Source organism: Chiloscyllium punctatum, chromosome 15 (genome assembly GCF_047496795.1).
Source record: "Chiloscyllium punctatum isolate Juve2018m chromosome 15, sChiPun1.3, whole genome shotgun sequence".
In the NCBI taxonomy this organism is placed as follows: domain Eukaryota; kingdom Metazoa; phylum Chordata; class Chondrichthyes; order Orectolobiformes; family Hemiscylliidae; genus Chiloscyllium; species Chiloscyllium punctatum.
In genome coordinates, this window is record NC_092753.1 from 63,058,314 (window position 1) to 63,077,082 (window position 18,769).

At 36.7% G+C, this 18,769-nt stretch overlaps 1 protein-coding gene across 1 annotated transcript in view; it reads left to right on the top strand.

Moving 5' to 3' along the window:
- LOC140486319 (syntaxin-binding protein 5-like) overlaps positions 1-15,982 on the top strand; it is a 549,610-nt gene extending 533,628 nt beyond the window's left edge. Inside the window, exon 31 of the mRNA XM_072585292.1 lies at positions 533-15,982. Within this exon, the coding sequence (XP_072441393.1) occupies positions 533-574 (42 nt within the window). The 3' untranslated portion in view covers positions 575-15,982. The remainder of the gene's footprint in view (positions 1-532) is intronic.
- Positions 15,983-18,769: the final 2,787 nt, after the last annotated feature.

Genomic DNA, 18,769 nt, shown 5'->3' on the forward strand with positions numbered 1-18,769 from the left:
TTTCTCAAGGCTAACATATAAGCTTGTATTAATAAGGAGCATTATCCCTAACTCCAGCACGTTGAATAGTAGTATTTAAAAATAACTGGATGCAATGTTTTTGGGTGCTTCTGAAAAGCAAGTTGTTCAGTAAACAAGTGAGAAAGAGACCTCTGGGGCTCAAAGCCATTGCTGATATTTTTAGATTCTGATTGACTGTCTTCCTTCAGGCACAAGCTCCTGCCAATAGGTGTTTCTACATTAGGCTTGTGCTACAAAAGCAGTACTTGCCAGAAAAAGAGAAAAATAACTTGATTCAGCTCAAATTAGGTAACGTGCTCAACCTGATGTATGTGGGCAGGAAAAATGACAGAAATTCATTCCCCTTAAGTTGTTAACATTCAAAATTAAACACTGATTGTTTATGGCGTGATCTACACACCTCTGTACCAGAAACCAGGTTTTTGTGTGCAAACAATGTTACTGAGGTTGTTTATGTCATTGCTTTGTTTCTGATAGCCTCTTACTTGGAATTTTCATTTCTCCTTTCCAGTTGATGCTGAAATGCAGAGATAAGAAATGGTATCAGTTCTGAAGACTTCAAGAGCTCTTAACAATGTATTAATTCAATAATGCCATTCAGGAAATGGACATTGTCTTCTTCCACTGGTTACTGAAAAGGAAATGACTTCTTCTTAAATCCCCATTCTCCAAATGATTGGAAAAATAAATCAAGTCCACAAATTCAACATCTGTTAAGCCTTTAGCTCAACCACGAGGTCTTATTCTTTTATTTTACTAGGAATTAATCCTAGAATATTATGTTTCTAGTTTGCTGAACTGCAAAAGTACACATTTTGTTTAAGTAAAGCTTTGTAACACAGAATGGGGAAAGTAAACCTAGAAGTAACCGGTAGAGGCTCCTATAGAATAGACCTACTTCAACACGTCTTTGCATGAAGAAACACCACCCTTATGATGAGAAACAAAAGCATGTTAGTGGGGGGAAGAGGGGGGATTAATTTCTAGCATAAACAGAATATTAAAAATACTTCTATTTTTAAACCTGCATAGCAAAGCCAAAATGGACATGTGAACTACAATAGAGGGTTGACTAGTTGGTGGGCTGATTTGAATGGTTGACTGAATGTATTGTTTGGCAAACTGGTAACCATGTCAAATAATAGATAATCTGGCAATGAATCTTTCATTTGCATTAAAGATTCCCTTTGCCACACAGTCTGCTTGGTATTAGCATATTGCTCTGGTATTGATAAAATAATACACTGAACATTTGATGTTAATAGCAATTGAACAGAAGGTCAGACCAGTAGATTGTACAATGTAACTGATGCAGTTCTTTCTTTACCAGAATGTAGGCAAACTGGTGAAAATCAGAGGACCTAACCAAACTTGCTCATATCTTATTCTGCATGCATTTCTATGGGAAGCGATCATTATCCAGATTACAGAAGATTGTATACTTTTTTAGGAGTTGAACAATGCACTTTGGGTGCCCAAACATTCTGTGTTATCTTGCTGTGATTATGTTTGGTTTAGTCAGGAGTATCCTCAATTTCTTTGATCCAGTTTGCTAAATTGCTGTAATACTGTGTCAACTTATTTCACTTTCACCTTTTTTTTCGAAATAGAGTGAATAGAAGAAAAAACGGATGCAAAATCTAAATAAATCAGAATATGAATATAGCTTCATGCTTGCCACACATATTTCTCAGATATCCAAAATGAAACTAATACTATCCACTTTAATGGCTATGACTTATGTGACACTAATGAAAGAAACAAAAGCAAAATTTTACAGCTGTTGGAAAGCTAAAATAAAAACAGAAAAAGGTTGGAATATTTCTAGCATTTTCTGTTTTAGCATTTTCGAGAATTCTGACTGCTTGCCAGTATATCAATCTTCCAACGAGCCATCAACTTAAGTTTCACATTTTGGAATGGGACAGTCCCCACCTCTGTCACTTCACTTGCAAAGGACAAGTTTTAACAGAGTTCATATGATCAGTATTCCTTCCAGTATTAAATTGGTAATATAATGCATCCTTGAGATTGAAGCGTTGTAAAGGTATGTTGCTGCCATATTGTTTTTTAATCAGGTGCAAGTGGCATTGTTTGATATTTTCCTAGTCTTAATATTTTATTTACATGACAATCTGTGCAAACATCAGTTAGTTGGAGTCAAAAGGAGTTTGATTGTAAAGATTATGCATTCTGAGTTATGATTTATCTGCCATGAACATGGGGATTTTGTTTACTGAATATTAAATTATGCATTCCAACTTGATCTACATCTTGAAAATTACAGTCCACATATATATTTAAGTAGAAAGTTTGGGCTATACTCAATTGAGCCCTATTTGTTGGATGTTGCAATGTCTTGTTGTGCATAAACTGTAAGTTTACATCATGGTGGTTCATGTGTTTCAGGTGAAGCAACGTATTACAGTATTTTACCTCTTTATTTCTAGTACATGGTTTGCAAACAGCAATCATTTCAATTCTGTAATAATAATTAAGAATTATCTTGAAGGAATTTTGAGCCATCTTTGCCAGTTCTTAGATGAACATTTCCACCAGCAATACAGATGTCCTTATTTGTGAGCATAACTTCAACAAGTCTTATTCTTATGTGCTTGTGATGATATTGAAGGGTCAGTATAACAACATAATTTCATTGTTGGAAGACCATTGTTGTCGGGTGGCACGGTGGCACACTGCTGCCTCACAGTGCCAGAGATCTAGGTTCAATTCCCGCCTCAGGCGACTGACTGTGTGGAGTTTGCATGTTCTCCCCGTGTCTGCGTAGGTTTCCTCTGGGTGCTCCGGTTTCCTCCCACAGTCCAAAGATGTGCAGGTCAGGCAAATTGGCCATGCTAAATTGCCCGTAGTGTTAGGTAAGGGGTAAATGTAAATGTAGGGGTATGGGTGCGTTACGCTTCGGCGGGTCGGTGTGGACTTGTTGGGCCGAAGGGCCTGTTTCCACACTGTAGTGTAATCTAACCATGTTCTGTGAAGCACCCGTTATTACTTTCCTGGGAGAAGACAGTCATTGCGCTTAGCTTTTAATTATAAAATGAAACTTGTTAGAAATTGTGCTCTAGCACACAAATTTTAATTTCTTGTAGGGCATTCAAAGCATATAATGTGGAGAGAGCAGATGCAGTGGTAGAACATTGGAACATGTTTTCATAGCACAAAGGGTTTTTTATTAACCTATAATCGCAGTCTGACCAATGCTGCTGGTTAATATAAGTTCAATCATAACTACTACAGAAGCAAAATATTGCAGATGCTGGAAAGCTGAAATAAAAGCAGAAAATACTGAAAATATTCATGCCAGGCAGTATCTGTGGATAGTAAAGCAGAGATAACTGTCTGCATTCATTGTGAAAAAGCTGGTTAAAAGGCCTTGTCCCAGTTGTGTGTTTGAATATTAGGCCCCTCTAGCTCTGACCGCTCATCAATCCCCATGTCCAATCCATGGCCCCCATATTCTCCATACCAACCTCTGCTCTTCTATCCATCCCTGTGATCTCAGGTAACCCTGTACTAACATGACCTATCACTCATCCTCATTACAGTTCCTATGTCATCTTAATGCTGACTCATGGCAAACCCCATCCATCACTCGTTACCCCTAAAATGCCGATGTCTACTTGCCCAGTATTCACCATGAGCTAATTGTCAGGAAGCACTCTGAGATGTAATAAAATCAAGTTTGAAGTATCAAATACAATATGCTCTGTATTTTCTTTTAATCTTGCATTGATAAAATTCCATTCAATACATTTAAATACCCTCAAGTACCTAAACGCTTTATTTATAAGAAAAATAAATTATTTTTATATATATATATCCCATCAAAGACAGAAAATTCCTGAATAACTTCTTTGATCTGTCAATAGAGCTCTGTGAACTGCTAGCTTCCCCCTCCTCAACAGTATGATAATGAACCAGTCAAACAGTAATATTGTAATGATAACTGTTAGTTCACGTATCACGAATGCCTAATGAAACAGAAGTTACTAACTTTCCAACTCAGACACAGGTAGGCTTTTTTTTCAGAGATTACAGGATATTTACAATATAAAACCTCTACAGACCTTATCTGATTCTCATGAACATTTTATATATCCTGTTTAAAAAGTTGTCACACTGAGATAATACATTGCTGCGGTGAAAATTAATCATAGAAATTTACAGTACAGAAAGAAGTCATTTAATCCATCATGTCTGTATTGGCTCCCAAAAGAGCCAGCTAGCCTCATGTGAGGTCTGTTTAAATTCAGTACTGACCTCACAAAGGCTTGCTGGATTCAAGTTTCTTCAATATGAGTCATTTACTATTCCATTCCCCTGTAAGCATAAGGTCAAAAATCACACAACACCAGGTTATAGTCCATTGGGTTTACTTGAAAACACTAGCTTTCAAATAAACCCATTGGACTATAACATGGTGTCATGTGATTTTTGACCTGCTCCAACCCAGTCCAACACTAGCACCTCCATATCCTGTAAGCATAAATGGGGGGAAGGACTGTTGAATTGAGGGTCATGGTGCATTATGGATAGTTTGTGGATTCGCCAATTCTGCAAAAATCTGTGCCCTTGTTTCAGATAAATGTTAACGCTGTTTCTCTCCACACATATTGCCTGGTGTGCTGAGTATTTCCAGCATTTTCTGTATTTCTATCTCAGTCAGATCTACCTTTTCATTCCTTCATATTTTAACCATTCAATTCTGTTGGCAAGTAGTATGAACAGTAGCATTTGTGCTGAAAGATAATCAAGCTGGAACTTTAGTTCTGATTTATAGTAGATGTCTGATATGTGAAGGATTTACAGCACTTTCTGTTTAATTGTTGAACATTAACTTGCCGTTTGACCTTTTCTTTCCTCCTTCTCCGTGCCCCACTCCTCCTCGAATCTCTGACGTTAGATATTAACCATGTGGGGTCTTAAGCATTGTAGGAACAATACTTTATGTATTTTCTCATTACTTCCAACACTAGTGAAAATGCTCAGTTCTAGAATACATCAACAAATAATGCATATTTCAATTCTGAATTTTTATTTCAGTGTTTATAGTATTTTTATAAAAATATTGTATTAAGTTTTTAAAAATTTGAAAAATAAAAGTTCTTGAGTGAATCACAAAGATTTCAGATATGCTGTACTCCTGCCCCAGATATATCCAATTTGCTGATTACAAAGAAGGCAGAAAATGATGCAAACTGAAAATTATGTGTCCATGTCAAAAGCATTAGGTTCAAACATTATAGGTAAATCAGTTGTTTGTATTCTGTCAAATTTTAATCTTCAAGGATCTTTACCCCTTCTGTTAAAAGTACAGGTTAATGCTGTCAATGGAGTGTCTCATAATGCCACACTACAAGCAATCACTTCAAGGTGAACTTGTGGAACATGGGAGACAATGTTAGTTTTCTTTCCTTCATGTTAGGAAGTACATAGATAAATAGTTGTAAAGTTTGCCATTTAGTCCCAAAGTAAAGAAAAATCCTTACTGATAGTTTAACAAAACTAGATTTTTTTCTGCAACATTTTTCTCCCTGCTTATTATTAATAAAAAATGAATGATATGATCAATTAAATCAAATCGTGCTTTCAATTTGTTCTTCCATTATTGCCGTAGTCTTTATATAAGAAAATTACCTGCTAATTTACTTTTTTATATTTAATTTCACATTTAAAGAAATGATCACAAATTGTAATCTTTTATTAATAGCTCGATGGTTAGAAGATATTGGTGCTAAGTCTTACTAATGTCCATAACGTCTAATTGTCTCACAAATAAAGAACAATATTCCTTTGTTAATTCAGTCTCTGAGAAATCCAAGAATAAATGGACATTAATGAAATAATCTTTTGACCCAAGAAATTCAACTTAGTTGTCTTGATTTTCTTAGTTGGATTTTCCTTTTTTAATCAAAATCTATTTATTTTATAAGATAACTATGAATATTTATTCATACTTATATTGTCACCATGCAATTGTAATTGTAGAATGGTCACAGCACATAAAGAGGTTATTGGCCATATTGTGCCCATGCTAGCTCTCTACAAGTCCATAGATCTATTCTTATTTCCCTGCTCTTTTTTCCCAAAATTTGATCTCCTTAATTAGTAATTCAATTCCTCTTTGGAAGCCATGATTGAACTAAGAACACGCTCTCCAGCAGAACCCAATCACTTGTTGAGTACAATAGAATAGAGTAGTCATTTATTGTCACTTCTCTCATGTTTAAGTCTCTTTCCCAATCACCTGAAATCAGTGTGCACTGGTTCTCAATCCTTCCATCAATGATTATATTATTTCCCTATCTACTCTGTCCAGTAACCTCATGATTTTTGAACTTGCATGTCAAATCTTCTGTTGATCTTTCCTTTTCTAAAGAGAGCTGGTAAACATATACAAGCCACTGAAATCCCTCATTCCTGGAACTATCCTAATCAATATTTTCTGCACTCTTCCTCTAAATCCTTCATCATCTTCCTAAAATGAGATGACAGAAATGGGTGCAATACTGCAGTTGAGGCCTAACCTAATCTTTTAAAGATTCAACATTAAATCCTTGCTTTTGTACTCTCTGGCTCTACTTTTAAAGCACAAAATCCTGTAATTTTTTTTGCTGTTTTCTCAATCTGCCTTGGCACCTTCGCAATTTGTCCACATATATTTCTAGGCCTCTATACCTGAACACCCTTTAAAATTGTATTGCCTTTCATCATCTTTCTACCAAATGTACCACTCTATAATTCTCTGCGTTAAAATTCATCTTGCACATGTCCAACCTTTCAACCAGCCTGATGTGTTCTCTTGAAATCTTGCTTGCAGTATCCCTCCTGCAATTTACAATACTTTCAAGTTTTGTATCACTTATAAGTTTTGAAATTGTATCGTGCAATTCAAAGTAGAGTTCATTCATAATTATCAAAGGGCAGTCACCCTAATACCAACACTTTAAATGCATACCATTCTATACACCTTGCGCCATCCTGATAAACAACTCAACACCATTATTCTATTTCCTGTCAATTGTCTAATATCTTATCCATCCCACCACTTTCATTCCCTGGACTTTAACTTTGCTGAAAGGCTCATTTTGTGACATTTATTATAATGACTTTTGGAAGCTCATGTGCACCAGATTACCTCCTTCAACCCACCCTGTTATCTGATGAATAAACTTAATCAACTTAGTTGAACTCTTAACTTTTGCCCTTTAAAAAGAATCCATTATAGTTTTCCTTCATTCATCAAATTTTGTCCAAGTGGCTTATAGTCCGGCTCCAAATTATCCCAGTGTTAGGCCACTGTTGAGCATGTTTTTACTTAAGAGCACGTAAAAATGTTTAACAGCTAACATCACATTTTGGCCATTCCTCAAAAAATGCAATGGTAGGGCATCCATTGAGCATCTGTCCTTGAGTCCATTAAGGTCATAATATACTGGGCAGTATAAGGAGGGTAAGAATGAGGAGGCATTTTTTTCCTCACCGTCTGAGGTATATAGTGATGTCCCTGTGCACATCAAGAGCACCCTTTCTAGTGTCTTTTGTATCCACCCTCTATCTTTTATGGGCCTCCTTGCAGTACCCACTAGTCTTCCCCTTATGTTGCTGGGACTGCAATAATTGTTGGACAATTAGATTAGTTGCCAGTTCTCAAGGGCAAGACTTCCTTCCACTGAGTGGTAGAGGTTGACCCTTGGTTTATTAAGGCCAGCCACAGGGTAATATTACTGTGGTGCAACTGTGTTTCAAGCAGCACTCCCCACTGAAAAATCAAGCCCCTAATTTCTAAAAGCTTTTCCACTAGCAAGGCTGATGTGCTATATAGAGATAATAAAAAACTGCAGATATTGGTATCCAAAGTAGACAGGCAGGAGGCTGGAAGAACACAGCAAGCCAGGCAGCATCAGGAGGTGGAAAAGTTTCAGGTATTAACCCTATTTCAGGATCTTTCGAGTCCCGAAATGTTGACTTCTCCACCTCCTGATGCTACCTGGCTTGCTGTGTTCTTCCAGCCTCTTGCTTTTCTAATGTACTATATATTGTGGCTATGTCCACCAGAACCATCTGGGATGCCTTATTCACTGCTTCCATTCTTATTGGTTGGTCTAAGTTCCTGATGCCAAATGGGGAAAGCTGTCCACACAGTCTTGAAAAACAGAATGGGTTTGTTATATTGTACTTAATAATTAGTTATATTTCATTGGAGTAGATGAGATTCCTTTGCAAGGCCACTGACTATGCTTGGACATAACTACATATTATTGTTACTGAAACAGTCCTGTACATGATACAACTGAATAACATGAACATTGATTAGTTTCTTCCAGCAATGGGTGTTTGTAGATATATTTGAATCAACCCGTTCAGATGTTATTATATAAATCTTGAACAGGTGGGACTTTAATCAAGTCCCCTGGCTTAGGGATAGGGACACTACCACTTTACCACAAGAGCCCTTCAGTCCTTTATATCCTGACAGGTGTGGCTTTTCTCAAGACATCTGTCAATGCTATAAACTGCTTTATACAAGAAAGCTGACTTGTCCGTCATTGGTAGGCTCATCCTTTGCAGCCTTTACTGAACAAGGGTATTACATTTGCAATTCCCAATTCTCCAGCACCACCTCCATATCCAAGGAGCATTGGAATAATATGACCAGTGCCTCTGTGATTTCTACCTTTGCTTACCTCAGAATTTTCTGAATCTTATGCAATCTTGGTGACTTACCAACTTTAAACACTAGTAGACTTTCTTTTTATAATCAATCTTTAGTCATCCAATGATTGAATTGCCTGCTTTTTTACTGGTTCTGGTTGCTAGTGCATCTTCTTTGATAAAGACTGATGGGAAGCATTTTATTCAGTACTTTAGCCATGCCCTCTGCCTTCATACCTAAATCCTGTTCCTGGTCCCCAAGTAATCCCTCTCCTTTCTCCAGTCTTTTTACTATTCATATACCTACACAAAATGTTTGGACTTTCTTTTAGGTTAGCTGTTTCTTCTCATGCTGTTTGATTATCTTACTTTTTGCATTTGTTCTCTGAATTTTCTAGATACAATCTGATTCTCACTAGTTATCAACATGATATTGGTTATGTGCATCTGTGTCCTCTATTTCTTGCTTTCTATCTTTTTTGTCATCCAGAGAACTCTAGCTTCATTTATTCTACTTTTTCTGCTTGAGGGAAGGTATCTCATCTGTATCTGAAATATCTCCTCTTTAAAGGTAGTCCAATCGTTGATCCCCCCACACCCAGGCTGCATTCATTTTCATCTAAGTAAAATTAGACCTGTCCCAGGAATTATTTATACGCTAGAATTCCCCTTTTCCTTTTCCATTGCGAACATAATTTCATGTATCTTAAATATTCTCCTACTGAACTCATTCACTAGATCCAACAACGTCTCCTTTCTAATTGGAAAAGAAAGATTTTGATCTTAATTCATCTAAACACAACTCAGGAATTATTCCCATCTCCATTCTTTGTACTATTGATATCCCAGTCTATAAATAGAAGCACAAAATAGTTTCAGCAGAGAGGGAGCCATTCAACCTGTTGTCTCTGCCAGTTCTCTGAAGGAGTTATTCACTGTGTGTCACTTACCTGTCTTCTCCCTGTAGCCTCCCACAGGCAATAGCCCAAAAGTCCCCCACTATAACTACCCTTTAGCAACTGCTCCTTTCAATAGTTCCTTTCCAATCTATTCTTATATTTTCTGCAATAATTGTCACTGCACTGGAGTGTATTCTATAAGTGTACATTTTTTCCTTCTCAGTTCTCTGTTAATCACCTTTAGGTGACTAAGCGAAAACAATCTGATATGGTAGCTTGGTGTTCCACAAATAAACCATGATCTCAGATTAAATGACATGCTCTTAGAAAGAATGAATAAAATCAGACTCATCTTTGTATTTTAATCACAGATAATGGCATTTCTATTCATGGTTACTTAAAAGCATTCCGTAGCTTTTTAATGGTCTATGAACCAATGTTATAGTTTCCTAAATGACAACCAGTAAGAAAAGCACTTTATTACAATGACCCATAGCTCCAATACATTTTTCTTATGATTTAACTGACTGTCAAAGGCTTAGATAATAGCTTGCTGATAATACCTCAGTATTTGCATTCTTTTGTGCATGTGAAAGCCCCATAGCAGTGAGTTTTAAATATCTTGTACAAGTGAAAGAATGGTTATCGATCACTATCAACTGTTATTCATCATGTTTGTACTCTGCAAGTGAACAATCAATCTTTTGGATCATTATGCAATCTTTGTTAGATTAGAATTGCTTGTCAACATGGTTGATCAATTTACTACATTTATAATGTCACTGTTAATCATTATCATTGCCCAAAACAATACCCTTTACCCCTGGAATATAAAGCATTATAACAAGGCATATCTCTCAACATTTGTTTAACTGTTCTGCAATTAAACAATGGTGTTATAGGTGCAATCTGGGACAGAAATTCAATACATGGAATTCATTTTCAATTCACGGTATTGTATTGTGTTCATGGGCTGAAATTCATTGTCAGAGTTTTATTTTGAGTTGTCCCTTATTTTCTATTTATGGGCCACAAATGCTACAAATGCTACAAATGCTCTGTGAATTCAATTGAACATTGTCCACTGTCTTCAAAGGAGATTAAAGCCTCTCATGTTGGCTCAGTAATGTTTTAATGCTGTACATGTCTCATAATTTCTTCCATCTAAATAGCTGGTTGATGCCAGCTGCATGAATATTACCTGTTCTTTCCCAGGATGGTTGGCATGATTTAAATCACTTCCTTGGGAGACTTTTCAAGTCTTTGTGAATGGGAATATTGGTATTATTGAAGATTTTCTTCCATCTCTCAGAACTGAATGGCCGTTGGGCCAATGTGGGTCAACATTATTCACCATTCCATTGAAGTAAACTTGAGCATCCCTAACACTGGTCTCTTGCCTGCATTTAGCTGCAGCAGCACAAGGCAGAGCTGTATTTTGCAATCAACAGGGTAATTGTTGCAGTGCAAATTACTGTGAATACAACCATTCCTGTCTTTTGAGAAGGCTCCCTGAGTAGGTTTGGCCTGTTTTTTCACTTTTTACTCATTACCGAAGAATTGAAGCCAATTGGTAGAAAACCTATCTAGGATTACAGGAATTTTGAATGGGAGGCTTGGTTAAACTGCCTTCTGCAGATTTCTTTTCCATCAGGTGTCATTGTTCATATGGAAAGCTAACACTACTGGATTGGAGTTTAATAAAAAGCATTTCAGTCGGATTGGGTTGCAGGTGACCATTGTACTTGTTTTGTTTAATCTGTGTGCAGTACTATGTCATTGGCATAGATAGCTTCAGGATTTGATGTTAATATGTCTGCTAGATGGATATTGGAAAAGACCACCGCAGATCACGTCTGAATCTCCCAGCTACACCGAGTCCATTTATAAAAATAACTTCAGAACTTAGGCTTATCAAGAACCTAGTGTTTGTGGCATTAAAGCAATTGCTAAAACTTTAAGTTGCAGGAATTTGCAGTTTGTTGATGACAGGCAGTTTCAGTTTTTAGTTGCTGTCTGGCATCTAATTCAATGAGGTGAATTTCATGACCCTACACCAAGGTTTTGAATACTGAGATGTGATATTACTGGGTTCCTGCCAGGTCAGACCGTCCACCTAATTGGTGACCACTTCATGATCTAATTGTGCACCTGGACAAAGTGCAAGGAATATGACTAGCCCAGCAACATCCTAGGCTAAAAGTGAGAATGAAGGGATTGGTGCCTGTGCTTATTACAGCTACCCGACTCCAAAGATGGAAACCCCACTTTGAGCCTCATTCCCCAGCCTCTAAAACCTGACTTCCCTCCTCTCATTGTGGTTCCTGATCCCTCCCTCACCAAAATCCCAGACCTTAACACCAGGGACATTGTCCTTCTTCTCAGGCTGCCTGTGGTCCTGTCAGTGGCTACGGACCTCATCCTGCCAGCTCTGGTGTCTGAGGATCAAAGTCCCACTTTTGGGTCATTAAAGTCAGGAAGTTCCCACCCAAGGTTTCAATCCAAGGCAAGCAAGGTCAGTGCCCCACTGTAAAATTCATCCCATTGTTGATGGTGATTGTGAGCATCTTGGCCTCAAGCAGCTCTTTCCTCTCTGACATCCACCTGTTCACTTGTGAAACTGGCTTTTACAACTGGTTGTACACATTTTATAGATCATAGATGCAAGAATTATGAGAATTCTTTATAATCAAATTGGTAAATCATCAGAATGAAATGCAGTCCCCAGTAATCAGATCACTAATCCAGAGGTTGGAAATTAAATGGGCTATTTTGAAGGGCCTGCGTAACATATTAAATAGCAAGGTCATTAGAATTTGAAATATGATAAAAAAAATTTTAAAACTTTGAACAACAGACAAAATGACCTGCAGCAGCCGATAAATAACACTCCAAAGTCCATAAGGTCCCAAACCGACATCAACTGCCTTTAAATATTCCAACAAATTTCCCAGACAGAAGTCAAGGATCTGCTTATCCATGATTAATTGAGCGGGGAGCAGGAATTGTTGGGTTAAAAATCTTAAATTCTTTATTGAATTGTTTGACCACTATTTGCATGTGTATAATGCCACCAAGTGTTTCTGACAAGAACTGTAACCATCTGGAAAATTCAGAGGCAATGTCAACACAGCAGTAATTTGGCATGACTTACTCAGCAACTGGTTTTTAACCTTCTGCTGCCCAATACTTTAGAGCAACAATGACACAAATTGTCTTCATTATTTCTTGACATTTGTATTAGCATAATTAAGAGTAGCATTTGGCTCTAAAATTGAATGATAGGAAATTTACAAAATTGTCATGAATGTAATCTTTTATTGGAGATTTCCCTCCCTACTAATTTTTCTCCCCCGCCCCCAGGAAACTGGAAATTATATGTTGGGGAGTTATATATATAACCTTTCATCCTGCTGTTTAATATTGGAGTCAAACAGAACTCACCAAAATGATGTTGTATGCAACTCTCCTGCTCCATTATGTGTAAATATTTTAGTCTGTTATTTTCAACATAAGGTTTTGGTAATTAAATAATTATTTCAAGAGTGTCTCTATGTGTCAATATTTAAGCTGTGGATTTTTCCCTGCCTGATGGTAATTCTCTCCATACTGGTCAGATGGAAGAGCTTTATTTTTTAAAAAAATCTTTATATTTCTTGAAAGGAGCCTTTGTTACCTTTTAAACAATTCTCACATATGTATTAGCCAAGGTTGATAAAAACTTCCTTGGGCTAGCATTTTCCTTCTCTTAATATATACCATTGAGATAAGTCACATTTTAAATTTTAAAATACATGGGATGGTACCATTTTTTTCAGTTTGCATTTGCCTGGGATTTGTGGACAGTGGCAAAGCAAGAATATTTGCCACTGAACGCTGACCTTGAAGAGAGCTTGAGAGCTTGGCAATATCCAGGGCAAGACTTCCCATTTCCTGTTGGCAACTTCAATCTAGCAGCAAGTCAAAGGGATGGCTTTGCATCCAGCAACTGCAATATCAACCTTTGAAGATCAGGAAGTTGAAAGCATTTAAAATCCTTTGACATTTAATTTAAAATTTCAGGTAGTCGAAAAATAGTGAGATAAGCAATAAACTAAAGATAAAAAAGACTAACAAAATTTTCAAAAATTGGATTATCTTTTTATCATTGTGGGACAATCTGACATTCTACAAATATAAAAATATTTTCCAGGGGCCAGTGAAGATGTCTAACAGTAATTATAAAGTTAGTACATTGTTAAAAATCCTGGCACACCTTGTTGAATGAGTTGTAACTTTTTCAAGGATTTTTACAGCAAGGCTTACAGTGTAGAGGTGGAGCTTTTCATCAAGTCATAATAGCAAAAGAGATTGCAGTATGTGTCAGCCTTCTGCAACACACCTTTATGGAGGAATATGTGCTCACTGACAGCAACTTCTGGAATTTCGGTATTACTCGGCACGTAACAAGACAAGCTGCTATTAGCTTCAACAGAGCAAATGACAGAAAAAGCTGGTAGTTTGATGATATTAACACAGCAAAAGCTGGGTCATTATCAGAACATATCATTCAAGTGAACTTTACATAACAAGATGTTCACTATCTCAAATACATATCATTTCATTTAATGCATCATGGAAATTAAAATACTATCTTTAAAGAAAATGTATTAGTGTTACATCTTATTAGATTGTATTTGAATATTTGTGAATTTGTGTATCAATGACATTTGTGTTAGAAAGAACAGAAGCCATAAATAGCTATCACAATGTTACTGTCACACCAAGAACAGAAACTTCATTAGTGATGCCTTTGGAAAGGAAAAAGGGAATGCAAAAATGGTGGAACAGCAGCAATTCTTTCATGAGTAATTGAATATCCAATCCTTTAATATGACAAGTGATCGCCAAAATAGTGCAGCTTACAACTTTAACCAACTCTTATAAAATTGGACACTATTTTGTCACCTTTGGCATCAGAAATTCTGAAATGATCATTTCTTACACAATTAATTGGACACTGGCATCTTGTCGAAGGTTGGGGTTAGAAATGTATGAGCCTACATTATACTCATGATACATGATTTGTCCTATACTCCCTTTACAAAACGCATGTGATATTGCGATGGTACTCGTTGACAGTTTTGAATGTATGGAATAAGGAGGATTTTTATTTGTTTAATATTCTGCTGTCTGAATCAGTGTAAGGTGTTCTTTACTTTTGCAATGTGAAGCTTATTCTAGAACTATTGGTTTCAATGTGATACGTTCAAATATTTTGTTCTTTGTAGTGGTATCAACATAAGCTTTTCACTGATCTAGATCTTCAAGGCTGCTCATAGTTATGTCAAGATAGGGCTGTGAACCTACAACGCATGGAAATAGTGTTTGGGATTGCAAAAATGGGCATAGCAGTATGAAATACTGCTAAACAATTTTAAAACATATTTAACAGCTGTTCAGAATGTTTTGTTTGAGTTGCTGCTTAAAACCATGCTTTTTTTAAAAAAAATACATGCATATTAGTACCAAATTCAGCTGCTCTACAGAATATTTGGATAGCTGATTATCATTTTTACATTATTTCATAACACAACTGTTTGAAAAATGAGTTTTAAAAAAGGTTAATGCCAAAAAATGGAAATAAGGTAGTCTGAAAGTTTTTGTTAGAAATTCAGGAAGAGAAAGTTACCCTATTTCTTAGCCATACGGGCATGTCTGTGATTTAGCAAGAAGTTGATGTTTCCATGTAACGTTTTAAAGGGCAGCACTCTAACAGGAATAGCTAGCAGTGACAATCGCAATAGCTAACCCTGATGTAGCTATTTCTGTGTTTTAATTTGAAAATGCTTCCTCAATGTTACTTAAGCACTTCAATGAACTGATATTTCTGTAGGTTCTAGAATTAAAACTGTATATGGTTGTACATAACAATGTTGTATATGTAATGTATATGTTGTATAAGTTTGTTAGTGCATAATGGTGATGCTTTCTATTCAGATGAGATATTGGAGGAATAAACCTCATTTAAAATATACATTGGAAAAACAGCATTAATAGTCGAAATGTGAAGATTAAAATTCCATGGAATTATGCTGGGAAACAATCATTGTGTGGAACTAGTTTTGTAAAGAAAACTGTACCAGGGTAATCTGTGACAATGTTTCAAGTTTTTTTTATAGCCAAGAAAAGTATTGTCTTGATGGTGCCTAGTTATTGGCTAAAAATCTAGAAATCATGTAATTTAACACGCTGCATATAAACAGCTAGCAGAATCACCCACGTGGATTTTCACCATTCAGTTTGGTTCAATATCCTAGAAATAGAAATAAACTCTCAATTTTACTTGAGGATGTGCTGCACAATGATAAAACTAATGGGCAATAAACATCTGATTGAATTTCTGTCAATTATTTCTAGTACCTTTCTGTGAATCCATAGTTGGAATATACACAATCTGAAACCTGACAGCGATTTAGAATACTAATTAAATATAGATCTAGGTATAGGCACTGATACATTCCCAGCAAAAATAACTTTCAAGGCAAAGTGACCACTACGAAAAGATTCTTTCACTTCTCAGAGTCTGGTTTCTCAAGAATACAGGGCCACATCAATGAATCTATTTAACCAGATGGGCTTTACCTGAAATTGTGGCACTTCTGAATTGGAAGTGATTCCAATACTTTCATCTCCAGCATAACTATGACAATCAGAAGTAGAATCTGGCAACTGCCACACTACATTTATTCTATTCCAGTCAATACTCCCATCATTTGTTCATGGGGCCTTCTATTTCCCAATATCATGTGATTACAAGGTAGTTTGGCATGTGGTTTCTGCTGGCTGTAAGCTCAAATTGAGGTTTAAGCTATTTCATATCCTCCAGGAATTGTACCCTACAGCTTCTATTTTATACAATTATTTAGTCAAAAGCGGTATACATTCTCTCTGTGCTATTTGTGAAGTTGTGGGAGAAGAATGTTATAAATATTGATGCTATGACACAAGATCAGAGCACATAGGATTAGGACTTACATTAGCAGGATTCAGCATTGAGAAAACAAACAGCAGAAACAAACAGGTCATTTTTTAACATGGTGGAACACTGCAAGGATTTGTGCTTGGGTCTCTATCATCAACCTCTGACTTAAATTAAGTCTCTGAGTGACTTATCTCCAAGTTTGTTGAAGAAATAGGCTGTGAAGATAAGATAAAGAGGTTACATGGGAATGGATTGCTTCATTATTTATGGTACAGCAAGACTGAGACAATACTGAGGCTTCACCTGAAAAGTCTCAAGTGACATTTACACCACATAAATACTCGGCAAAGACTATCTCTTTTTTTGCTATTCAACAGCATTATTGTCACCAGATTTCCTGTTATTAGCATCCTGAGCAGAAAACTGGACCAACCATTATAAGAACTCTGGTGACACAGTGGTAGTGTTCCTACCTCTGGGTCAGAAAGACTATGTTCCAATCTTACTTGTCCCAGATGTGTGTCATAACAAAGTAACTATAAATATTGCGACAAGTCCCATTCAAAGGTTGAAAATTCAGTGACAAGCAATTTCCTTCCTGAGATCTAGCAACAACTTTTAAGCCACAAGTGACAAGCGTGACAGAATATGCTGAGAAAAATAAAATTTGCACAAAAGACAGTATCTTCCAAACCTGTGAACTTTACCAACTAGAACAATATGGGCAGTAGTTGCATGGGAACATCACAACCTGCATGTTCCTGTCCAGTTCACCCATTCTCTTGCCTTGGAGCCATATTTCCATTCCTTCACTGTCACAGGATCAAAATCCTAAAATCCAAAATCACTGTGGAACCTTCTTGGGTTGCCATTTAGTCCTTCATCCGTAATTACACTTGAACTGAGTGGTTGGTGAGCCACTTCAGAAAGCTGTTAACAGTCAACCACAACATAGTTGGTCTTGTGTCACACGTAAACCAGATCATGTAAGTTTTTCTTCTCTGAAAGACAGAAGGGAACCAAATGGGTTTTGAAAGCAATCAATAACTTTGCAGTCATCATTACTGAGACTATATTCCAAATTTACTAAACGGCTGGTTTGGTGAGATCTGAATCTATGTCCCCTAGCCTGGGCATCAGGAATATTAATCCAGTGATATTTGCCCCCAGATCACCAACTCCATCCACAACATGAATTACAGGAGTTCAAGGTAACAGCACACCACCATCTTTGTAAGGGCAATTAGGGATATGCTGGGAATGCTCACATTTCAAGAACTAATTTTAAAAAGATAATGAATTGAATTCAGTAATCTGTGTACGAACAGACTGTTTTAAAAAAAATCAACCTGCCTTGCTCATGGCATATAGGGAGGTGTTTCTAAACCACTTGAAGTATGGCCTACACATTACCCCAAATACACTGTTCCACCAGCCACTCAGTTAAAGTTAGTAGATAAACAGAATCAATATATTAGAGAGTGAATTTCATACAAAGCCATGATATGTTTCCTACCATATAGTTACTCATATATTTGACTTGTATGTTATATATATTCAAATTAAAGAAATTCAAAACACATGTCCATAATACTACATTTACACAGACCAAGGAAGAAGTTTGAATTGGTCCAAATTAGTCCAACTTTGGGAGAGAATTCTGAAAAATGGACTACCAATCATTTTGAAATACATCCATAGAAACAATGAAATGTGTTTTAGAGTCACACAGCACAGAAAAGGGTCCTTTAGTCCAATTCACCCATGCTGATCAAGTTTCTCAAACTAAACAAGTCCCATTTGCCTGCATCTGGCTCATATCCCTCTAAACATTTCCTCTTTATGTCCCTGTCCAAATGTCTTTTAAATGTTGGCACTGTGCCTACATCTACCACTTCATCAGGCAGACAAATCACCGTCTGCGTGAAAAAGTTGGTCCCTCTGGTCCCTTTTAAGTATTTTTTCTTCTCACAATTCACCATGATCTTCAAATACTTCAGCAATGAGATGATTGGAGAGAGAAGAGGAACAGCCTCCCCCAGCCAACCTATCCCAGGAAGTGGAATACTCTGCAACCTGACTGAGAATGGAGAATATTCACGCAAATATGGGAGCTGCTTCTAACTAATTTCTTATGATGACATAATAAGCTACATGTGGCAAGGTTAAGAATCACACAACAAGGGGGGATTCAAGATGGTGGCGACCCAGT